This window comes from Octopus sinensis, linkage group LG30 (assembly GCF_006345805.1).
Source record: "Octopus sinensis linkage group LG30, ASM634580v1, whole genome shotgun sequence".
In the NCBI taxonomy this organism is placed as follows: Eukaryota; Metazoa; Mollusca; class Cephalopoda; order Octopoda; family Octopodidae; genus Octopus; species Octopus sinensis.
In genome coordinates, this window is record NC_043026.1 from 14,909,281 (window position 1) to 14,929,280 (window position 20,000).

Consider the following 20,000-nt stretch of genomic DNA (forward strand, 5'->3'; position numbering starts at 1 on the left):
GTGTGTAACACCTAAGCTCCACAGAGGCAATGACAAATGACCAAGACCATAGGCATTATGTCGTGTCTGGGAAGGAGACCCTTCAAGCCAAGTAAAATCACACTTGTGGCAGAAAGTGGGGTCCCACAAATGGCACCCATCCCAGTGGCACATAAAAGCATAACACTCTTGCAGTGGTTGGCATTAGGAAGGGCATCAAGTTGAAGAAATCCATGCCAAATCAGACTGGTATCTGGTGCGGCCTTCCAGCCTTGCCAGCCCTGGTCTAACTGTCCAACCCATGCCAGCATGGACAATGGACGTTAAATGATTATGATGATGATGATGATGACATTGAAACCCTTCTGGTAATCAATGGAAGGGGTACTCACCAGAAAAGGGCCACTTGGAAGGCTGCCAAGATGACAAGAAGGGCAAAACACCTAAGTCCCACGCGGTTCCGGCAGAAAGTAATGGCGAAACTTCTGCTGACTCTTTTGCCACAACTTTCTCTCACTCTTTCCTCCTGCATCTTGCAGCTCACCTGTGACGGACTTGCGGCCCGTCCAGGTGGGGAACCTATACGCCAAGAAACTGGGAAACCGGCCCTTACGAGCCAGGCATTCCACTGAAATAATGAGGGAAATTTCCTATGATATGAAGGAACTGACCATGTACATAAATGATAACCTTCCCAAGTTTTCTGGGTGGAGGCACATGGCCTAGTGGTTAGAGCAGCGGACTCACGGTCGAGGGATCACGGGTTTGAATCTCAGACCGGGCGATGTGTGTGTTTATGAGCGAAAACACCTAAGCTCCACGCGGCTCCGGCAGAAGGTAATGGCGAAACTTCTGCTGACTCTTTTGCCACAACTTTCTCTCACTCTTTCCTCCTGCATCTTGCAGCTCACCTGTGACGGACTTGCGGCCCGTCCAGGTGGGGAACTTATACGCCAAGAAACCGGGAAACTGGCCCTTATGAGCCAGGCATGGCTCGAGAAGGAACAAACAACAAACATTGCAGGAAAGGATTCAATTAGTTTCCTCAAAGACTGAGGTTTTAGGGACCACCCTCCATGGGCTGTTCTTAGAGTTTGGTGTGTAAATGTGCAGAGTCAGGAAATAAAGTCCTTTATTCAATTTACCTCAGGTCACTAGACTTAAATGTGGTCACCACCAGCAAGACCAAGGTCCTTGGAGTGCATGCACTCATGTCCATTTTCAGTGACTCTGAGATACTCTCATCTTGTGGTTTGACAGGATTGGATAATGAGGGGTCAGTATTATTTCAGTAACCCTTGAATTTCAAGACATGGGCCATCTTCTTGGATTGCCCATGTATCTCTCTCTTTTACTCTTTTACTATTTCAGTCATTTGACTGTTGCCATGCTGGAGCACCACCTTTAATCGAGCAAATCGACCCCGGGACTTATTCTTTGTAAGCCCAGTACTTATTCTATCGGTCTCTTTTTGCTGAACCGCTAAGTAACGGGGACATAAACACACCAGCATCGGTTGTCAAGCAATGCTAGGGGGACAAACACAGACACACAAACACACATGCTTATATATATATATACATATATACGACGGACTTCTTTCAGTTTCCGTCTACCAAATCCACTCACAAGGCTTTGGTCGGCCCGAGGCTATAGTAGAAGACACTTGCCCAAGGTGCCACGCAGTGGGACTGAACCCGGAACCATGTGGTTGGTAAACAAACTACTTACCACACAGCCACTCCTGCTCCTATGTATGTGTATGCATATATTTATGTATGCATGTGTGTACCTGGCTTTCATTGACATGGAGACAGCCTTTGACAGGGTCTACCAATCCCTTATCTGGTGACCAATGCAGAAACTAGGGATAGATGAGAGGTTAGTGAGGGCTGTACAAGCCATGTACAAGGATGCTGTCAGTAAGGTGAGGGTTGGCAACATGTATAGTTAAGAATTCCAGGTAGGGGTGGGGGTCCACCAAGGATCAGTCCTCAGCTCCCTCTTATTCATCATAGTCCTCCAGTCACTGATGGTGGAATTCAAGACAGGATGTCCCTGGGAGCTCCTCTATGCTGATAACCTTGCTCTAATTGCTGAATGACTACCTGGACTAGAGAAGTTTCAGGTGTGGAAGCAAGTTCTAGAATCAAAGGGCCTTAGCGAAAACCAAAGTCTTAATAAATAGGAAGGCAGACAAAACACAAATCCCTTCAGGTAGATGGCCGTGCTCAATCTGTAGAAAAGGCAAAGGTAGAAACTCCATAAGATGTACCCAGTGTAAGCTATGGACACATAAGAGATGCAGCAATATCAAAGGAAGGCTAACGGGGAAGATAGTTTTTGTATGTGGCAAGTGCTTAGGTGCTATAAACACTGAAAATGTGCAGAGAACACCTTCTGCCACATTCCAAGGAGAAAAACTAGAAGTAGTTGATAGCTTCTGTTACCTAGGGGACCAAGTCAGTAGCGGAGGTGGGCATGCTGAATATGTAGCTGCTAGAATAAGAATAGCCTGGGCAAAGTTCACAGAGCTCCTACCTCTGCTGGTGACAAAGGGCCTCTTGCTCAGTTAGTTAGTTAGTTAGTTAATTTTTTTGGCTCAAAAAGCAAAAAGCAAGGCCATGTAGGGGTTCATGGAGTTATGTACAGGGTGGTGTTCATGTAAAGAGTTCAGGCCACTTGTGGTCAAGGGAGACTTTGAACCTAGCGGTCATCGGCATCTTCACCATCTTGTCCGGCAGCTTATTCCACGGACCCGCAATCCGGATGGAGAAAGCCCCTCTCCTTTGATTGAGATGAAATCGTCGCAGATAGAGCTTTTCGGAATGACCCCACAGCCGACGCTCTGGAGCAGGAGTGAAGAACAGCTCTTTCGAGAGGTTGCACTTTCCGCTTGTGATGTTGTGAGTGAGAATGAGATCACCATGGCATCGTCGTTTCTCTAGAGAATAAAGATCGAGCGTCTTCAGCCTTTCTTCATAAGACAAATTCTTGAGACCAGCTCAGAGTAAAGGGTAGACTGTATGACGCATGTGTGTGAATACCTATGCTACATGTCAGTGAAACATGGGCCATGACTGCTGAGGACATGCATAGGCTTGAAAGAAATGAAGCCAGTATGATCCGATGGATGTGTAATGTCAGTGTGCATACTCGACAGTGTAAGTACCTTGAGAGAAAAGTTGGAATTAAGAAGCATCAGGTGTGGTGTGCAAGAGAGACGACTGCACAGGTGTGGTCATGTGTTACGTATGGATGAGGACAGCTGTGTGAAAAAGTGTCACAATGTAGCAGTAGGGGGAACTTGTTGAAGAGGAAGACCCAGGAAGACATGGAGTGAGGTGGCGAAACACGACCTTCGAATGTTGGGCCTCACAGAGGCATGTAAAAATCACTCACTACACTCTCAGAGTGCTTGGTATGCTTCGGCAGGTGTTGACAAGCTGCAGGGCCACACCAGGCCCCATTCATCTGTTTTGGCACTACTCCTACAGCTGGATGCCCTTCCTAATGCCAACCACTTTACAAAGTGCACTGGGTGTTTTTGACTTGGCCCCAGCGTGGGAACATTTTACATGGTCCTAGCCGAAGCGCTCCATACATAGTGCAAGCACTGAGGGTCTTTATGTGGTGCTGGCAAGGGCACTCTTCACTTGGCACTGGAACCATTGCCTTCCGAATATAAATTTTGTTGCTCTACCTTCATTATTCTCTCACCTTTCTTATTTCATCTGCCGTTACATTCTGAGTTCAAATTCCACCAAGGTTGACTTTGCCTTCCATCCTTTTGGGGGTCGATAAATTAAGTACCTATTTCTTTATAACCCACAAGGGGCTAAACACAGAGAGGACAAGCAAGGACAGACAAACGGATCAAGTCGATTATATCGACCCCAGTGCGTAACTGGTACTTTATTTAATCGACCCCCAAAAGGACGAAAGGCAAAGTCGACCTTGGCGGAATTTGAACTCAGAACGTAACGGCAGTCGAAATACAGCTATGCATTTCGCCGGGCATTCTAACGATTCTGCCAGCTCGCCGCCTGATAAATTAAGTACCAGCTGCATACTGAGGTCAATTTAATCAACTGCCCCCCTCCCTCCCCCCAAATTTCAGGCCTTGTGCCTACAGTAGAAATTATTATTCTCTTACTTTTCTTTCTTTCTCTCTCAATAGGTCAGCTGAGAAGACTGTACTGAATCTTGCCTCTAATGATCTGCTCTGCAGCTGCTGTCTTCGGAAGCAGTCAGAAGCACCGGTGGAGGAGCTGCTGAAGAAAACATCGGATGCAATTTTGAAAAGACGAGTAAACGAGACGAGGGAAGAGATTGGCAAAATTATGAAGAGGGTGGATAATGTGAGTGATGAATGATGGGGTGGGGGTCAGTTGTCGTGATGGTAGTGTGTGTGTGTGTGTGTGTGTAATATTTGATGAAATCAAATTTAGGTGGGAATTACAAAACAAATTAAAACAATAATTGGACCAGATGTGCGTAATGTGCGTGACGAGTAATGTGAGTGACGAGTAATGTGAGTGACGAGTAATGTGAGTGACAAGTAATGTGAGTAACGAGTAATGGGGTCAGTTGTCGTGGTGGTAGTGTGTGTGTGTGTGTAATATTTGATGAAATCAAATTTAGGTGGGAATTACAAAACAAATTGTTAAAACAATAATTGGACCAGATGTGCGTAATGTGCATGACGAGTAATGTGAGTGACGAGTAATGTGAGTGACGTGTTCTGTGAGTGATGAGTGATGAGTAATGGGGGTCACTGGTCGTGATGGTAGTATGTGTGTGTGTGTGTGTAATATTTGTGACGTGTTCTGTGAGTGACGAGTGACGAGTAATGTGAGTGACGAGTGATGAGTATGTGAGTGATGAGTAATGTGAGTGATGAGTAATGTGAGTGATGAGTAATGTGAGTGATGAGTAATGGGGTCAGTTGTCGTGATGGTAGTGTGTGTGTGTGTAATATTTGACGAAATCAAATTTAAGTGGGAATTACAAAACAAATTGTTAAAATAATAATTGGTCCAGATGAGCATAATGTGCAGCAAATTGCATTTCATGCTGCACTTGTAGCAAAATATGCCTCTTGTAAATATGGCGCTGCAGTCTTTTGTGCAGCATGGGTCGCAGTGGACACAACATTATCTTATCTACAGCAATATTCTTTAACTCTTTTACTTGTTTCAGTCATTTGACTGTGGCCAAGCTGGAGCACCGCCTTTAGTCGAGCAAATCGACCCCAGGACTTATTCTTTGTAAGCCTAGTACTTATTCTATCAGTCTGTTTTGCCGAACTGCTAAGTCACAGGGACATAAACACACCAGCATTTGGCAAAAAAAGAAGAAAAATAATGAAATCAAACAGTCCTCGGTTAATTATGGACGCACGTTTCTGGATTAGAATCGTTAGATTCATTTCCTTTATCAACATAATATTCCGGTTGATTTCATTATTTTTCTTCTTTTTTTGCCATATGTGAGTTGCAAATATTGTTGTCTGTGGAGACATATTTTTGTAGTAAAAAGAAATAGTAGTCCTTTGGCTGCTATTTCTAAAATTTTTCGGTATGTCGTCATGCAACTTGTTGCAAACCCTTATTGTTATAATTATATAAGTTTTTACCGAATATGGTCCTTTTTCCATACCGAAATACTACTAGGTGAAATTTGTTGATTTTATTGAATTAATTATCTTCCACCCTATATCTGTAATGATTATACATACATATATATATATATTATATATATATATATATATATATATATATATATACTTTATTTTAAGCAGCAGAAAATTCAACAAAATCTGTTACTCTGAGTTTCTCGTTATATATATATATATATGTATGTATAATCATTACAGATATAGGGTGAAAGATAATTAATTTTGCTTGAAAGAGGTAGAAACTGATCTGTCCGGGATGTATCGTTAATGGTAAATGTTTTTGATTTTCACTCTCGATAAATTTATCCCTTTTTTGTGTCCCCAGCACTTGGCATCCTTATTTAGGAGCCCTTAATTATATTTCTATATGAATAATATTTTTCTATATGAATAATATTTTGTCTAATGACTAATTCGTCCTTTGTGCTGGGCCACTGGTAGTAATCTATGTTATTACCCTTTTTTGATTACATATATATATATATATATATATATATATATATATATATATATATATATGATGGGATTCTTTCAATTTCTGTCTACCAAATCCACTCACACGGCTTTGGTTTGTCTGAGGCTATAGTTGAAGACACTTGCCAAAGGTGCCACGCAGTGGGACTGAACCCAGAACCATGTGATTGGGAAGCAAGCTTCTTACCGAACACCCACGCCTGCACCTTGAAATTCTTTGTGAATGTTTGTTGAGGATGTCTTACAATACTGGAAGTAATTTTTCATAAATGTCTCAGATTAAAACTGACCAGGGTTAAACAACCACCGTGATGCCGGTTTTCTCTCCATACACAGATCTATGGAGCATATCTGCAGAATCAAAAGGATGTACAGTGTTTGGAAGATGCTGATGTTCCAAGCTTCAAGTGTATCACAGATATCGTGAGTATTTGCTTTATGGTGGTGAATGAAGGAATTTAGTGTTGGTGATGAAACCTTGCAAAGCTAAGTATATATTTCTATTTAAGATTTTTAAATTTTAAAATTTAAAATATTTTAATAAGTCTTATTGTATAAGTTTGTATTCTATATGAACACTGATTGTTATATAATGATTTAGTTATCGAAGTTATGTATATAATTATTAACTCTACGTTTAACTCTAATTTTAACTCTACGTTTATTTGTAAGACTTTACTTAGCCAAAGAGATTTATAGATTGTTAATAGTTATACGAGTTTTTTTAAAGTTAGGTTTCATGTCTATACATTTATTGATAGCATAAATTTTAGTCCTTAATAACTATATTTGTTGATAGTTATTTAGTTAATATTTTAAATATATATATATATCTAATATATATATATATATATTTATAATAAGAGTAGATCGTATACGAGTGGGTATATATTTGTAAAAAAGAAGTTTGAAAACGCCACTATATTAGATAAATTTTAATTTTCTTATGAATTTTACATGTTTCGGTTCTTGAAAAAACGAACCTTATCAAATATATTATAAAAAGTGCAATAGAAAAGTTCATAATCATTTCTTACTGTTTATATACATATATATATATATATACATACGTATAGATATATGCATGTGTGCGTGTGTATACACACACATGCACACACGCATATGTATGTATAACAAACTTATTGTATCAAGTGCCCCAGATGTATATGTATGTATTTTTCTGATACAGAAGCAGTTGGAACAAATCCTGAGAGACCAGGTGAAGAAACAACAGGTGAGAATTCTATGTTGAAAGCTTATTAAACACCTGCACGTGTGTGTGTGTGTATAGGTATATAATGAAATCGCTAAAAGAAAGTACAGGGATATTGTGGTGATGGGGGTGGAGGAATCTGATGTCTCAGAGAGAGGCCTTCCTTATAGGAAAAGTTGAAAGGAGAGTGTTAAATGATATGGTTATTGACAATTTGTCTATTTTCAGCATTTTGGGGCATTAGAATTTTTTTGTTCTGCTCTTGTTTATAAGTTGTTTATAAATTGAACCTTGAAAGGTATTTTTTAATTTGCTGGCCATTGATAAAATTTTTTTAGAATAATTTTATCCTATATTAGATAAAAATTTTATATATATATACATACATATATATATATATATATATATATATATATACATACTATTTACTCTCTTTTACTCTTTTACTTGTTTCAGTCATTTGACTGCGGCCATGCTGGAGCACCGCCTTTAATCGAGCAACTCGACCCCGGGACTTATTCTTTTGTAAGCCCGGTACTTATTCTATTGGTCTCTTTTGCCGAACTGCTAAGTAATGGGGACATAAACACACCAGCATTGGTTGTCAAGCAATGCTAGGGGGACAAACACAGACACACAAACACACACACGCATATATATATATACATATATACGACAGGCTTCTTTCAGTTTCCGTCTACCAAATCCACTCACAAGGCTTTGGTCAACCCGAGGCTATAGTAGAAGACACTTGTCCAAGGTGCCACGCAGTGGGACTGAACCCGGAACCATGTGGTTGGTAAACAAGCTACTTACCACACAGCCACTCCTGCGTATATATATATATATATCCTTAAAAAAAAAAGAAATCCATAAAAATGTTGCAGCCCGAAGGCCACGGCCATGCTGGGGCACCACCGTTGAATGAGCTACACTAATATATATATATATATATATATATATATATACACACACACACTATACAATGTGCTTTATTCTCTCTCTTCTGTCTCACAGTATCAAAAACAAGTAACGGTGTTCCTCGTTGGTTATTCCGAATTGTGTAACCAGAAGTATCGACTCCTTGGTGAGCTTCAAGAGGTACGTACTACACCTGTCCTTTAACTCTCCCCAACAAAAGTTCAATCTCAAGGCTGTTCATTCTTCCCCTTATCACCACTAATTGGTCCTCTGGTACTCAGCTGCCACTGCTGCTGCTTCAGGTTTTTGCTTGTTGGGGCTGGGGCCATCGCAGGTTAGTGGACCCAGAGAGTAAAAATTTTTTACTCTTTCCAGGACTCTGACAATTATTGGTACTACTACCACCTTTTTCATCAACCACAACTGTTCAACGTCCCAAGCTAACCTGTCATATTTATCGACTTTTCTTTCTTCCTTATCGCATACCTTGTTGTCAGCTGGGCATGATCTATCTATCATCCAGCTTCGTTTGTTTTCTTTCTCAATTAACACCACATCTCGCTTCCTATTCTCTAATCCATGGTCACGCTGAATCATAAAATCCCATAATAATAATACTAATAATATTACTACTACTACTACTACTACTACTACTAATAATAATAATAATAATAATACTAATAATATTACTACTACTACTACTACTACTAATAATAATAATAATAATACTAATAATATTACTACTACTACTACTACTACTACTAATAATAATAATAATAATACTAATAATATTACTAATACTACTACTACTACTAATAATACTACTACTACTACTACTACTACTACTACTACTACTAATAATAATAATAATAATAATAATACTAATAATATTACTAATACTACTACTACTACTACTACTACTAATAATAATAATAATAATATTACTACTACTACTACTACTAATAATAATAATAATAATAATAATAATATTACTACTACTACTACTACTACTACTACTACTACTACTACTATATTACTACTACTACTACTACTACTACTAATAATAATAATAATACTGATGATGATGATGATGATGATGATGTTCTTTGTTTCATTTTCTTTTATGGATTTCATTTGTCCCCTACTTTGACTTGTCTCTCCTCGTCTTCGTCCTCCTCGGCAACCAACCAACTCACTCTGACACATCACATGCCTCCCTGCATGGCATTGCATTGCACCACCACCAACACTACCATCGCCATCACTGCCACCCACCCCATCATTACCAACACAACCACCACTACTCCTACCCCACCATTCCATCATCAACACTACCACCACCACCACCAACACTACCACCCACCCCATCATTACCAACACAACCACCACTACTCCTACCCCACCATTCCGTCATCAACACCACCACCAACACCACTACACATCAACATTCCACTCTAAAGTTCTTCACCAATCAAAACCAACAAATATGGTCCCCATTGCTAGAGGAGGAGGAAGAGGGGGAGGAGGAAGAGGATGAGGATGAGGAAGAGGCAGAGTTCGAAGTGGGGGTGGAGGAAGTGGAAGGCAGAGAGAAGGCGGTAGTGAGCTGTGACCTAATCGACAACGTGACCATCACCCAAGAGCACCACGTCTCTCTGTCACGGCGCCTGGCTGACATCAAACGGAAAATGGTGAGACATCTTGTGATGCGTGCCGGAGCTTTAAACGATGCAGCAACCGGTGGTGGTGGTGGTGGTGGCAAGAAGACGAGGTGAGTAAGAGGATGGTGTGTGGTGTGCAGTGGGAGGGGTGACAGGACTGGGTGGTATGCTGGATGGTAGGTATGCTCAGTGGTATTTTGCCCATTGCTACATCCCAAATTGAAATTCTACCAAGGTCAACTTTGCCTTTTGTTCTTTTGGGGTTCGATTAATTAAGTACCATTTGAACACTAGGGTTGATGTCCCCTCACCCAAAATTTCAGGCCTTGTGCCTTTAGTAGAAAATTATATTATTTTATTATTATTAATATTATTATTATTACTATTATTATTATTATTAGTATATTATTATTATTAGTAGTAGTATTCATTATTAGTATTAATATTATTATTATTATTATTATTATCATTATTAGTATTATTATTATTATTATTATTATTATTATTATTGAGTGAGAGAGCAGTGCATGCCATCAAAGAAACACTGCGGTACAAATATACGAAGCCCAATATACCCATCATGACTACCTGTCTGATAAGGGTACACTAGGCACATGCATCACAACCATATGTGCATGACTTTGTGATCTCATATCAAGACAAACAGCGCATGACCTTGCAGGTGGGGCCCAGATAGAATTTTCTTCTGGTCGAGTAGCCCATCCCACTCAAAAGGTCCCTGAATAAGGGTTGTTTAAGGATGTTGAAAGAAACACCCATGTTTCCAGAGGTGAATAATTAAAACCCCAAAGAATTCCTGTCAACACATGGTTATGATGCTCCCCCACTACTTCTGCTCGTGATCAGAGATGTACATATCGTCAGCCACTAAGGGACATGCTCAACTGGTTACGGTCAAACAACTGACAAGCAAATCTGTGGTATTGAGCAGAATATTTGCTGTAGCCCATCTTTTATACCAAGACAAAACAATGTACATGATAACACTTCCAATCAGTTAAGATCAGAAGCCATGGGAGCCACTGCCTGGGACTGCATCAGGGCATTTATTATCAGTATTATTTTTCTTTATTGCCCACAAGGGGCTAAACATAGAGGGGACAAACAAGGACAAAGGGATTAAGTCGATGGTAGGGTGATAATGATGGAGTGGGGCACTATCATAGCTGTGGTGATGGGGTGGGTGGTGGTGGTGGTGGTGATGATGACGATGATGTTTGCAGCATATTACTTTATATAAATTCCTCTTTTCCTTGTCACCAATTTCCAGGAACCGAAAGAAAGTTGGAAAGCCTTCCCAGCAAACCAAGGATATTTCATCTCTCCAATACAGAATCAAACAACTGACTTCTGGTAACTTCTCTAACTTCCTCTCTCTCTCTCTCTCTCTGTTTACTGTTTTTGCTCCTTTACTAGTTCGAGCCAAAGGGCCGTAGCCCTCCATCTGGGACCCCACTACTGATGTTCTCTCTTTACTCTTTTACTTGTTTCAGTCATTTGACTGCAGCCATGCTGGAGCACTGCCTTTAGTCGAGCAACTCAACCCCGGGACTTATTCTTTTGTAAGCCCAGTACTTATTCTGTCCTATATATTCATAGGAGTGTCTGTGTGGTAAGTAGCTTGCTTACCGAGCACGTGGTTCTGGGTTCAGTCCCACTGCGTGGCACCTTGGGCAAGTGTCTTCTACTATAGTCTCGGGTTGACCAAAGCCTTGTGAGTGGATTTGGTAGACGGAAACTGAAAGAAGCCCGTCGCATATATGTATATATATATATATATGTATGTATGTGTGTCTGTGTTTGTCCCCCCAACATTGCTTGACAACCGATGCTGGTGTGTTTACCTCCCCGTAACTTAGCGGTTCGACAAAAGAGACCAATAGAATAAGTACTAGGCTTACAAAGAATAAGTCCTGGGGTCGATTTGCTTGACTGAAAGGTGGTGCTCCAGCAGGGCCACAGTCAAATGACTGAAACAAGTAAAAGAGAAAAAGAGTAAGATATGTATGTAATATATATATATATATATATATATATATATGAAGTCAAAATGGGGGTGAAAAAATTGGATATTAATTTAATAACACCAATTTAAACACCAGTGGTCTAGCGCATAAAAGACTGAGATTCAGTAAATATTATTAATACACAAATATGAGAGAGAATCCACTATGTGGACGCTCTTACGCTAGAGATAGATCCGCGAAGGGACTCAACCACTAAGAATATATTTTTGTTATTTTTCATTTGTCCCACTCGCTTATGTTCTTAGTGTGCTAAATTTTTTCTTGAGAACAATTCTTAGTGGTTGAGTCCCTTTGCGGTTCTATCTCTAGCATAAGAGCGTCCACATAGTGGATTCTCTCTCATATTTGTGTGTATATATATATAATATATATATATATATATATATATGTATGTATAACATATACATTTTCTGTTTTTATTACAGATCAAGAAATGAAGCAGAGAAACCTGGATGACTTGATGATTCAACTTGAGAACAAGGATATGGAGTGTCAGAGGATTCAGTTGGTCAGTGTCTGTCTTTCTGTTTGTCTGTCATGTCTATTTTCCATGCTGGCAAGGGTTGGACAGTCCAGCAGGGTACAAGCGTACAATGAGCTAGGGGACATCCTTGTGCTCCAAAGACAGCTTTGGTGTGGCTTTTACAACTGGATTCTCTTCCTAATGCCAACCACTTTGCAGATTGTATTGGGTGCTTTTTATGTGGCACCAGCATCAGTGAGGTTGCCAAGTCACTTGCAGGACAAGAAAGGAAAAGGGAAAAAGCCCATTTGACTGAATAGGAGGGAATTTGAGGGAGGGAAAGTGACTTTATGCCTGGTGCTAAAGTATGAAGGATGGACAGGCATGGTTGTGTAGATATGGAGGTGATACATGGCAACCCCATATTATATAAGGATGGGTCAATGATAGCAGTGATGAGATCCCAAAAAGGATCCCAAAAAGTGAACATATATGTATGTATATATATATGTATATATATGTATATATATGCCCGAAGTCAGAACGCCATGATAGATCGTTAGCTCCTACATGCATTTTTTTCTTTCCTTGTTTTTTTCTGTGTATCTTTCTGTCGAAGAGCGTAGGCTCGAAACGTAAAAGACTTGTTCAATTTCTATTCCTGAGCGCCATACTAATACATTTGTTTGTTTGTACTCCACCTGCCTTCGTCTTTTGTTTATTTTATTTTCGTAAACCTTCCCGTTATATATATATGTATGTATATATATATATATATATATATATACGTATATATATACATATATATGTATATATATATGTATATATATATATATGTATGTATATTATATATATATATATATGTATATATATATATATTATATATACTAAGCAATATAGGATGAAGTCCCTTACTCTACAGCCAAGGAATTCATCAGGAAGCGTGGGCAGTATATTTAAAAAAAAACCGTTACGGTTGCAATAACATCATATAATTAAGGGCTAAAGAGGGTTATTCTAAAGCCAAATACACTGTTTTATCCACTTATAATCCGCTTGTTACAGGAAATTGAAACTGAAAACGGGCAACTAACCTTTAGAAAATTTAAATTTCGTTATCTCTATATTGATCAATTTCGGACTTAATCATATAAAAAAGATATATTCCTTCTTCAGTAGAAATTTCGATGGGATATAAATAAAATACTCAACGTATGATCATGGAAAAAGCACAAGCTAAAAACATAACTACACTTGAGTACATCATTTATATCTAAAAATAAAAATTCTTGGGTCAGCCTCAGAAAACAACGTCCAGACCTTTCGCCGCTACAAATTGTAATGGTTACCAGTCCTCCTGTAGCAAGCATCGAGTTTACTACTAAGCAATATAGGATGAAGTCCCTTACTCTACAGCCAAGGAATTCATCAGGAAGCGTGGGCAGTATACTGCCCACGCTTCCTGATGAATTCCTTGGCTGTAGAGTAAGGGACTTCATCCTATATTGCTTAGTAGTAAACTCGATGCTTGCTACAGGAGGACTGGTAACCATTACAATTTGTAGCGGCGAAAGGTCTGGACGTTGTTTTCTGAGGCTGACCAAAGAATTTTTATTTTAGATATAAATGATGTACTCAAGTGTAGTTATGTGTTTTAGCTGTGCTTTTTCCATGATCATACGTGAGTATTTTATTTATATCCCATCGAAATTTCTACTGAAGAAGGAATATATCTTTTTTTATATGATTAAGTCCGAAATTGATTCAATATAGAGATAACGAAATTTAAATTTTCTAAAGGTTAGTTTCCGTTTTCAGTTTCAATTTTCCTGTAACAAGCGGATTATAAGTGGATAAAACATGTATTTGGCTTTAGAATAACCCTCTTTAGCCCTTAATTATATGATGTATGTATATATATGTATGTATATATATATATATATATATATATATATATATATATAATATATATATATATATGTATGTATGTTATGTATGTAATGTGTGTATCTACTTTTCTGTATTGTTACTTTCTCAGGAGAGTGAGGGAAGAACGAAAGAGCTGCAGGAACAAATTGTCCAGAAGGACCGACTTATGAGTGACCTTAAACAGACCGTCTCTCATCTCTGCTCTAAACTGACCAACAGCTGTTTTAACAATGAGACCAACAGCAACAACAACAACAACAACAGTATAGCTTCTTCTCGCTCCATCCATTCATTGCTGCAGGAAAACAAGGTGAGTTGAGGAACTTGTCATCGGCATTCTTCTGTTTCTTTGCTTGTCGTTTCTGACTATTTCTGAAATAGTTGGGCTTTGGTTATGGTGGTGATGGTGGTGATGGTGGTGGTGGTGGTGGTGGTGGTGGTTGTGCTGGAGGTGGTGGTTATGGTGTTGGTGGTAGTGGTGGTTATGGTGGTGCTGCTGCTGGTAGTGGTGGTGGTGGTGGTGGTGGTGGTGATGGTAGTGGTTGTGGTGGAGGTGGATGTTATGGTGGTTATGGTGTTGGTGGTAGTGGTGGTGCTGCTGGTAGTGGTGTTGGTGGTAGTGGTGGTGCTGCTGGTAGTGGTGCTGGTGCTGGTGGTGGTGGTGGTGGTGATGGTGGTGGTTGTGGTGGAGGTGGATGTTATGGTGGTTATGGTGTTGGTGGTGGTGGTAGTGGTTGTGGTGGAGGTGGATGTTATGGTGGTGGTTGTAGTGTTGGTGCTGGTGGGGCTTTTGGTGGAGGTGGTGATCATTGTGGTGTTGGTGCTTGTAGTGTGGCAGTGGTTGAGGTGGTAGTTCTAGTGGTTGTGGTTGTAGTGGTTGTGGTGATGGTGGTAGTGGTGGCTATGGTGTTGGCACTGAAAAATGCTTTTGTGCGTTCCCAGAGAATATTACCCTCAGCGAAGCTAGTGTTGGTATATTTGTGAATAAGCCACCAACTGAAATAAGTGGATCTATTGTTTAGGAGAATACTATTTACTTGTTTAAGCCTTGTACTGTATAAACTGAGAAAATAACCAAAATAGTTCAAGTACGAAGAAATAAGTATCCTTAATTTCATTTTTTCCAAATAATTTACGTAGGAGGCGAGGGGTTATTTCCCTTGGAAGTTTAAAATTATTTTATGACGGAAGCAATGGGTTATTTCCCTTGGAAGCTTAAAAATAATTTACGACGAAGGCAATGGGTTATTTTCCCTTGGAAGCTTAAAAATAATTATTGATGGAGGCAATGGGTTATTTCCCTTGGAAGCTTAAAAATAATTTGACGGAGGCAATGGGTTATTTCCCTTGGAAGCTTAAAAATAATTTATGACAGAGGCAATGGGTTATTTCCCTTGGAACCTGAAAAGTAATTACGCCCGCTGTTCAACTGCGCCCAAATGTTATTCCTCCTGCCGTTTACCCAAACATTTTTTCTAAATTAATTTATACTTAAAACCTCCCCAGATATATAAATAATGTGTGTGTGAAGTTTAAGAAAAATCGGTCAAGCTGTTTTGATGCAAAATGAGGACATACTGATACACACACACACAGAGACATTTTCAGTTTTAATATGTAAGATTATTATTCTATCTATCTATCTTGGTTTAGTGGTATGGAATTAAGGTGGCGAGCTGGCAGAAATGTTAGCATGCCAGGCGAAATGCCTAGCGGTATTTCGTCTGCGATTACGTTCTGAGTTCAAATTCCGCCGAGGTAGACTTTGCCTTTCATCCTTTCGGGGTCGATAAATTAAGTACCAGTTACACACTGTGGTCGATGTAATTGACTTAATCCGTTTATCTGTCCTTGTTTGTCCCCTCTGTGTTTAACCCCTTGTGGGTAATAAAGAAATAGGTATGGAATGTTCTTCTGGTTTTCTTTTATTCTTTTACTTGTTTTAGTCATTTGACGGTGGCCATACTGGAGCACCACCTTTTTGCCAAAGAAATCAACCCCTGGATTTATTCCCTGTAAGCCTGGTGCTTATTCTCTCTGACTCTTCTACCGAACAGCTTAGTTACAAGAACACAAACAAACCAACATCGGTTGTCAAACAATGGTGGAAACAACAAACAAAGGCACAAACATTATTATATTATTATTATTGTTGCTGTTGTTATTATTTTGCCTCTCACTCGTTTCAGGACTCCATGTTAGATCTATCTGAGAAGATTCAGACAAAACAATTGAGTTATGAAGAAGCTTTAACAGGTGAGAAACTCCTACGACCATTCCTCTGCATACACATTTACTCTTTTCAGTCATTTGACTGTGGCCATGCTGGAGCACCGCCTTTAGTTGAGCAACTCGACCCCGGGACTTATTCTTTGTAAGCCCAGTACTTATTCTATCGGTCTATTTTGCCGAACCGCTAAGTGACGGGCATGTAAACACACCAGCATCGGTTGTCAAGCAATGCTAGGGGGACAAACACAGACACACAAACATATACACACACATACACATATATATATATATATATATATATACATATATATGACAGGCTTCTTTCAGTTTCCGTCTACCAAATCCACTCACAAGGCATTGGTTGGCCCGGGGCTATAGCAGAAGACACTTGCCCAAGGTTCCACACAGTGGGACTGAACCCGGAACCATGTGGTTGGTAAGCAAGCTACTTACCACACAGCCACTCCTGTGCTATCATTCTTCTACATTCTTTGTAGCAGTTTTCCTTCAGTCCCCACCCACACCACCTCGCCTATCTTTCTCTCCTCGCCCTTCTCTTCCTCTCTCCTCCCCCTCCTTTACGAAATCTACATTCTGACACAAATTGAAGAATCATTACTATTTAGGTGCAGGAGTGGCTGTGTGGTAAGTAGCTTGCTTACGAACCACATAGTCCCAGGTTCAGTCCTGTTGCATAGCACCTTGGGCAAGTGTCTTCTACTATAGCCTCAGACCAACCAAAGCCTTGTGACTGGATTTTGTAGATGGAAACTGAAAGAAGCCTGTCATGTGTGTATATATATATATATATATATATATATGTATATATAAAATATTAGAAAAAAACCCACCTTTTATCAATTCAAAATGAATAATTAAATTACACCATCTAGAAAATTACATATAATAGAAAAGTTAAATTTAAAATAACAATAAAATGTAAAGATTAAGTAAATTGCAAAAATAATAAAATAATAATAATAAAATAATTATAAATAATAATTATAATAAATAAAAAAAAAAATAATAATAAAAAAAAAAAATAATAATAATAAATATATATCATTATCGTCATTGTTAAATGTCCACCTTCCATGCTGGCATGGGTTAGATGGTTTGACTGAGGGCTGGCAAACCAGAAGGCTGCACCAGGGTCCAGTCTGGTCTGGCAAAGTTTCTACAGCTGGATGCCTTTTTCTAACGCCAACCACAACCACTCAGAGTGTAGTGGGTGCTTTTTATGTGCCACCGGCACGAGGGCCAGTCAGGCAGTATTGGCTTCAGCCAGTCCATCTCATTAGGGAGGAAGTCTGCTTAGATGAGATGCAGTTCGATTTTGTGCTGGGTTAGGGTTAGGGTTAGGGTTAGGGCATTAGGAAGGGCATCAGGCTGTAGAAGCACTGCCAGATCAGACTGGAGCCTGGTGCAGACCCTCTGTTGTTGATGTTGAAATGCCAATGAAGGAGCCTTGGATCTAAGTTAGAAACCGGTTCTTTCTCTATTGGCCAGAAATCTTGAAATAAAACTGAACAGTGACATACATACACCACCATCAATCACTACTACTACTTCTACTACTACAGTACTTGCATCCCCACTACATTTCTATCTCTTCAGCTGCCCACACAGACCACCAGAGCCAGCTAGAGAAACTGCAGTCTGTGCACCAGGAAGAAGTTGAATGTTTGCAGCAGGAACACAGCAACAGCATCGAAGCCATGATGGTCAGTCTGTCTGTCTGTCTCTTTCTATCTCTTCCTGTGTCTGTGTGTCTCTGTGACCAATGAGAGAATCGGGGCACAATCTTTGAAGAATTTTCAACCAAATCAATTGACCTCAGAGCTTAATCATTTGTTTTTATCACTCTCTTTTGCTGAATTGACTAGAAGCAGAAATACAAACACACATAGGTGTGTGTGTGTGTGTGTGTGTGTGTAAGGAACATTCGCAGTGACTTTCTCATCAGCTGGTTTCCAAGATGTCATAGTGGTTTCATGCTATTTAAACCAAGACCACTGTTATCTAATGGGAGCATACACACACACACACACACACACATACATGACAGGCTTTTTCCAGTTTCTGTCTACCAAATCCACCTACATGTCTTTACTCAGACTGGGGCTATAGTAGAAGACACTTGCCCAGGACCATGTGGTTTGGATGCAAGCTTCTTACCACACAGTGACACCTGTGCTTTGTCTTTCTTGTATATAAATGAAAGACCAGGTATGAATCAAGGTCATTACATAATTCCATATTCTTTTATTGTAGTAAATTTGCCTTACAGCTGTTTCCAATAACCATTCTTGGTTCGCTCAGAAACAGCTGTAAGACAAATTTACAAGAAACAAAAGAATATATAAAAACCACCAGCATCGGTTGTCAAGCGATGTTGGGGGGACAAACACAGACACACAAACACATACACATACACATACATATATATATACAATATAATATATATATAATATATATATATATATATAGATTATATATATATACTACATATATATATACATAGGTATATATATATATATATATATATATACATATATATACATATGTATATATATATATATATACATATGTATATATATATACATATATATATATATATATATATATCATATATATATACATACATATATATAATATATATACATATATATACATACATATATATTATATATTACCTATATATATATATATATATATAATTATATATATATATATATATACATATATATTACATATATATATATACATACATATATATATAATATATTATATATATATATATATATATATATATATATATATATATATATACGACAGGCTTCTTTCAGTTTCCGTCTACCAAATCCACACCAAGGCTTTGGTCGGCCCGAGGCTAATAGAGGACACTTGTGCAAGGTGCCACGCAGTGGGCCTGAACCCGGAACCATGTGGTTGGTAAGCAAGCTACATAGCACACAGCGACTCCTACGTCCATGTGTACCTTTAATGTAGTTATCAGAGAGATATTTTATGAGACAGAATGTGAAAAGGCCAACACATTTTTGTCAGCTGAGTGGACTGGAGCAAGGTGAAGTAAAGTATCTTGCTCCAGGACACAACGCATTGCCAGGAATTGAACTCGTGACATTATGATTGCTGGGCAAACATCTTAACCACTAAGCCATGTATCTTCACATCATTTATATAGAAAATATATGTGTGTGTGTGTGTGTGTGTGTGTGTGTGTCCCTTCCCCCACCACTTTCTCACAACCGGTGTTGGTGTGTTTACACATGGTCCTGACTTAGCAGTTCAATAAAAATACTTTGATAAAATAAGAATGAAGTTTTTAAAAAAATGTGTCAGGGGACGGACTTGTTCTACTGAACCCTTTAAAGCG

At 39.1% G+C, this 20,000-nt stretch overlaps 1 protein-coding gene across 1 annotated transcript in view; it reads left to right on the forward strand.

Annotated features, from left to right (window-relative positions):
- LOC115226510 (myosin-11) overlaps positions 1 to 20,000 on the forward strand; it is a 59,863-nt gene that overhangs the window by 1,963 nt on the left and 37,900 nt on the right. Inside the window, exons 3-12 of the mRNA XM_029797505.2 lie at positions 4,160 to 4,340; positions 6,470 to 6,556; positions 7,323 to 7,367; positions 8,364 to 8,447; positions 9,728 to 10,038; positions 11,220 to 11,302; positions 12,402 to 12,484; positions 14,478 to 14,678; positions 16,558 to 16,624; positions 18,218 to 18,324. Coding sequence (XP_029653365.2) covers positions 4,160 to 4,340; positions 6,470 to 6,556; positions 7,323 to 7,367; positions 8,364 to 8,447; positions 9,728 to 10,038; positions 11,220 to 11,302; positions 12,402 to 12,484; positions 14,478 to 14,678; positions 16,558 to 16,624; positions 18,218 to 18,324 — 1,249 coding nt within the window. The remainder of the gene's footprint in view (positions 1 to 4,159; positions 4,341 to 6,469; positions 6,557 to 7,322; positions 7,368 to 8,363; positions 8,448 to 9,727; positions 10,039 to 11,219; positions 11,303 to 12,401; positions 12,485 to 14,477; positions 14,679 to 16,557; positions 16,625 to 18,217; positions 18,325 to 20,000) is intronic.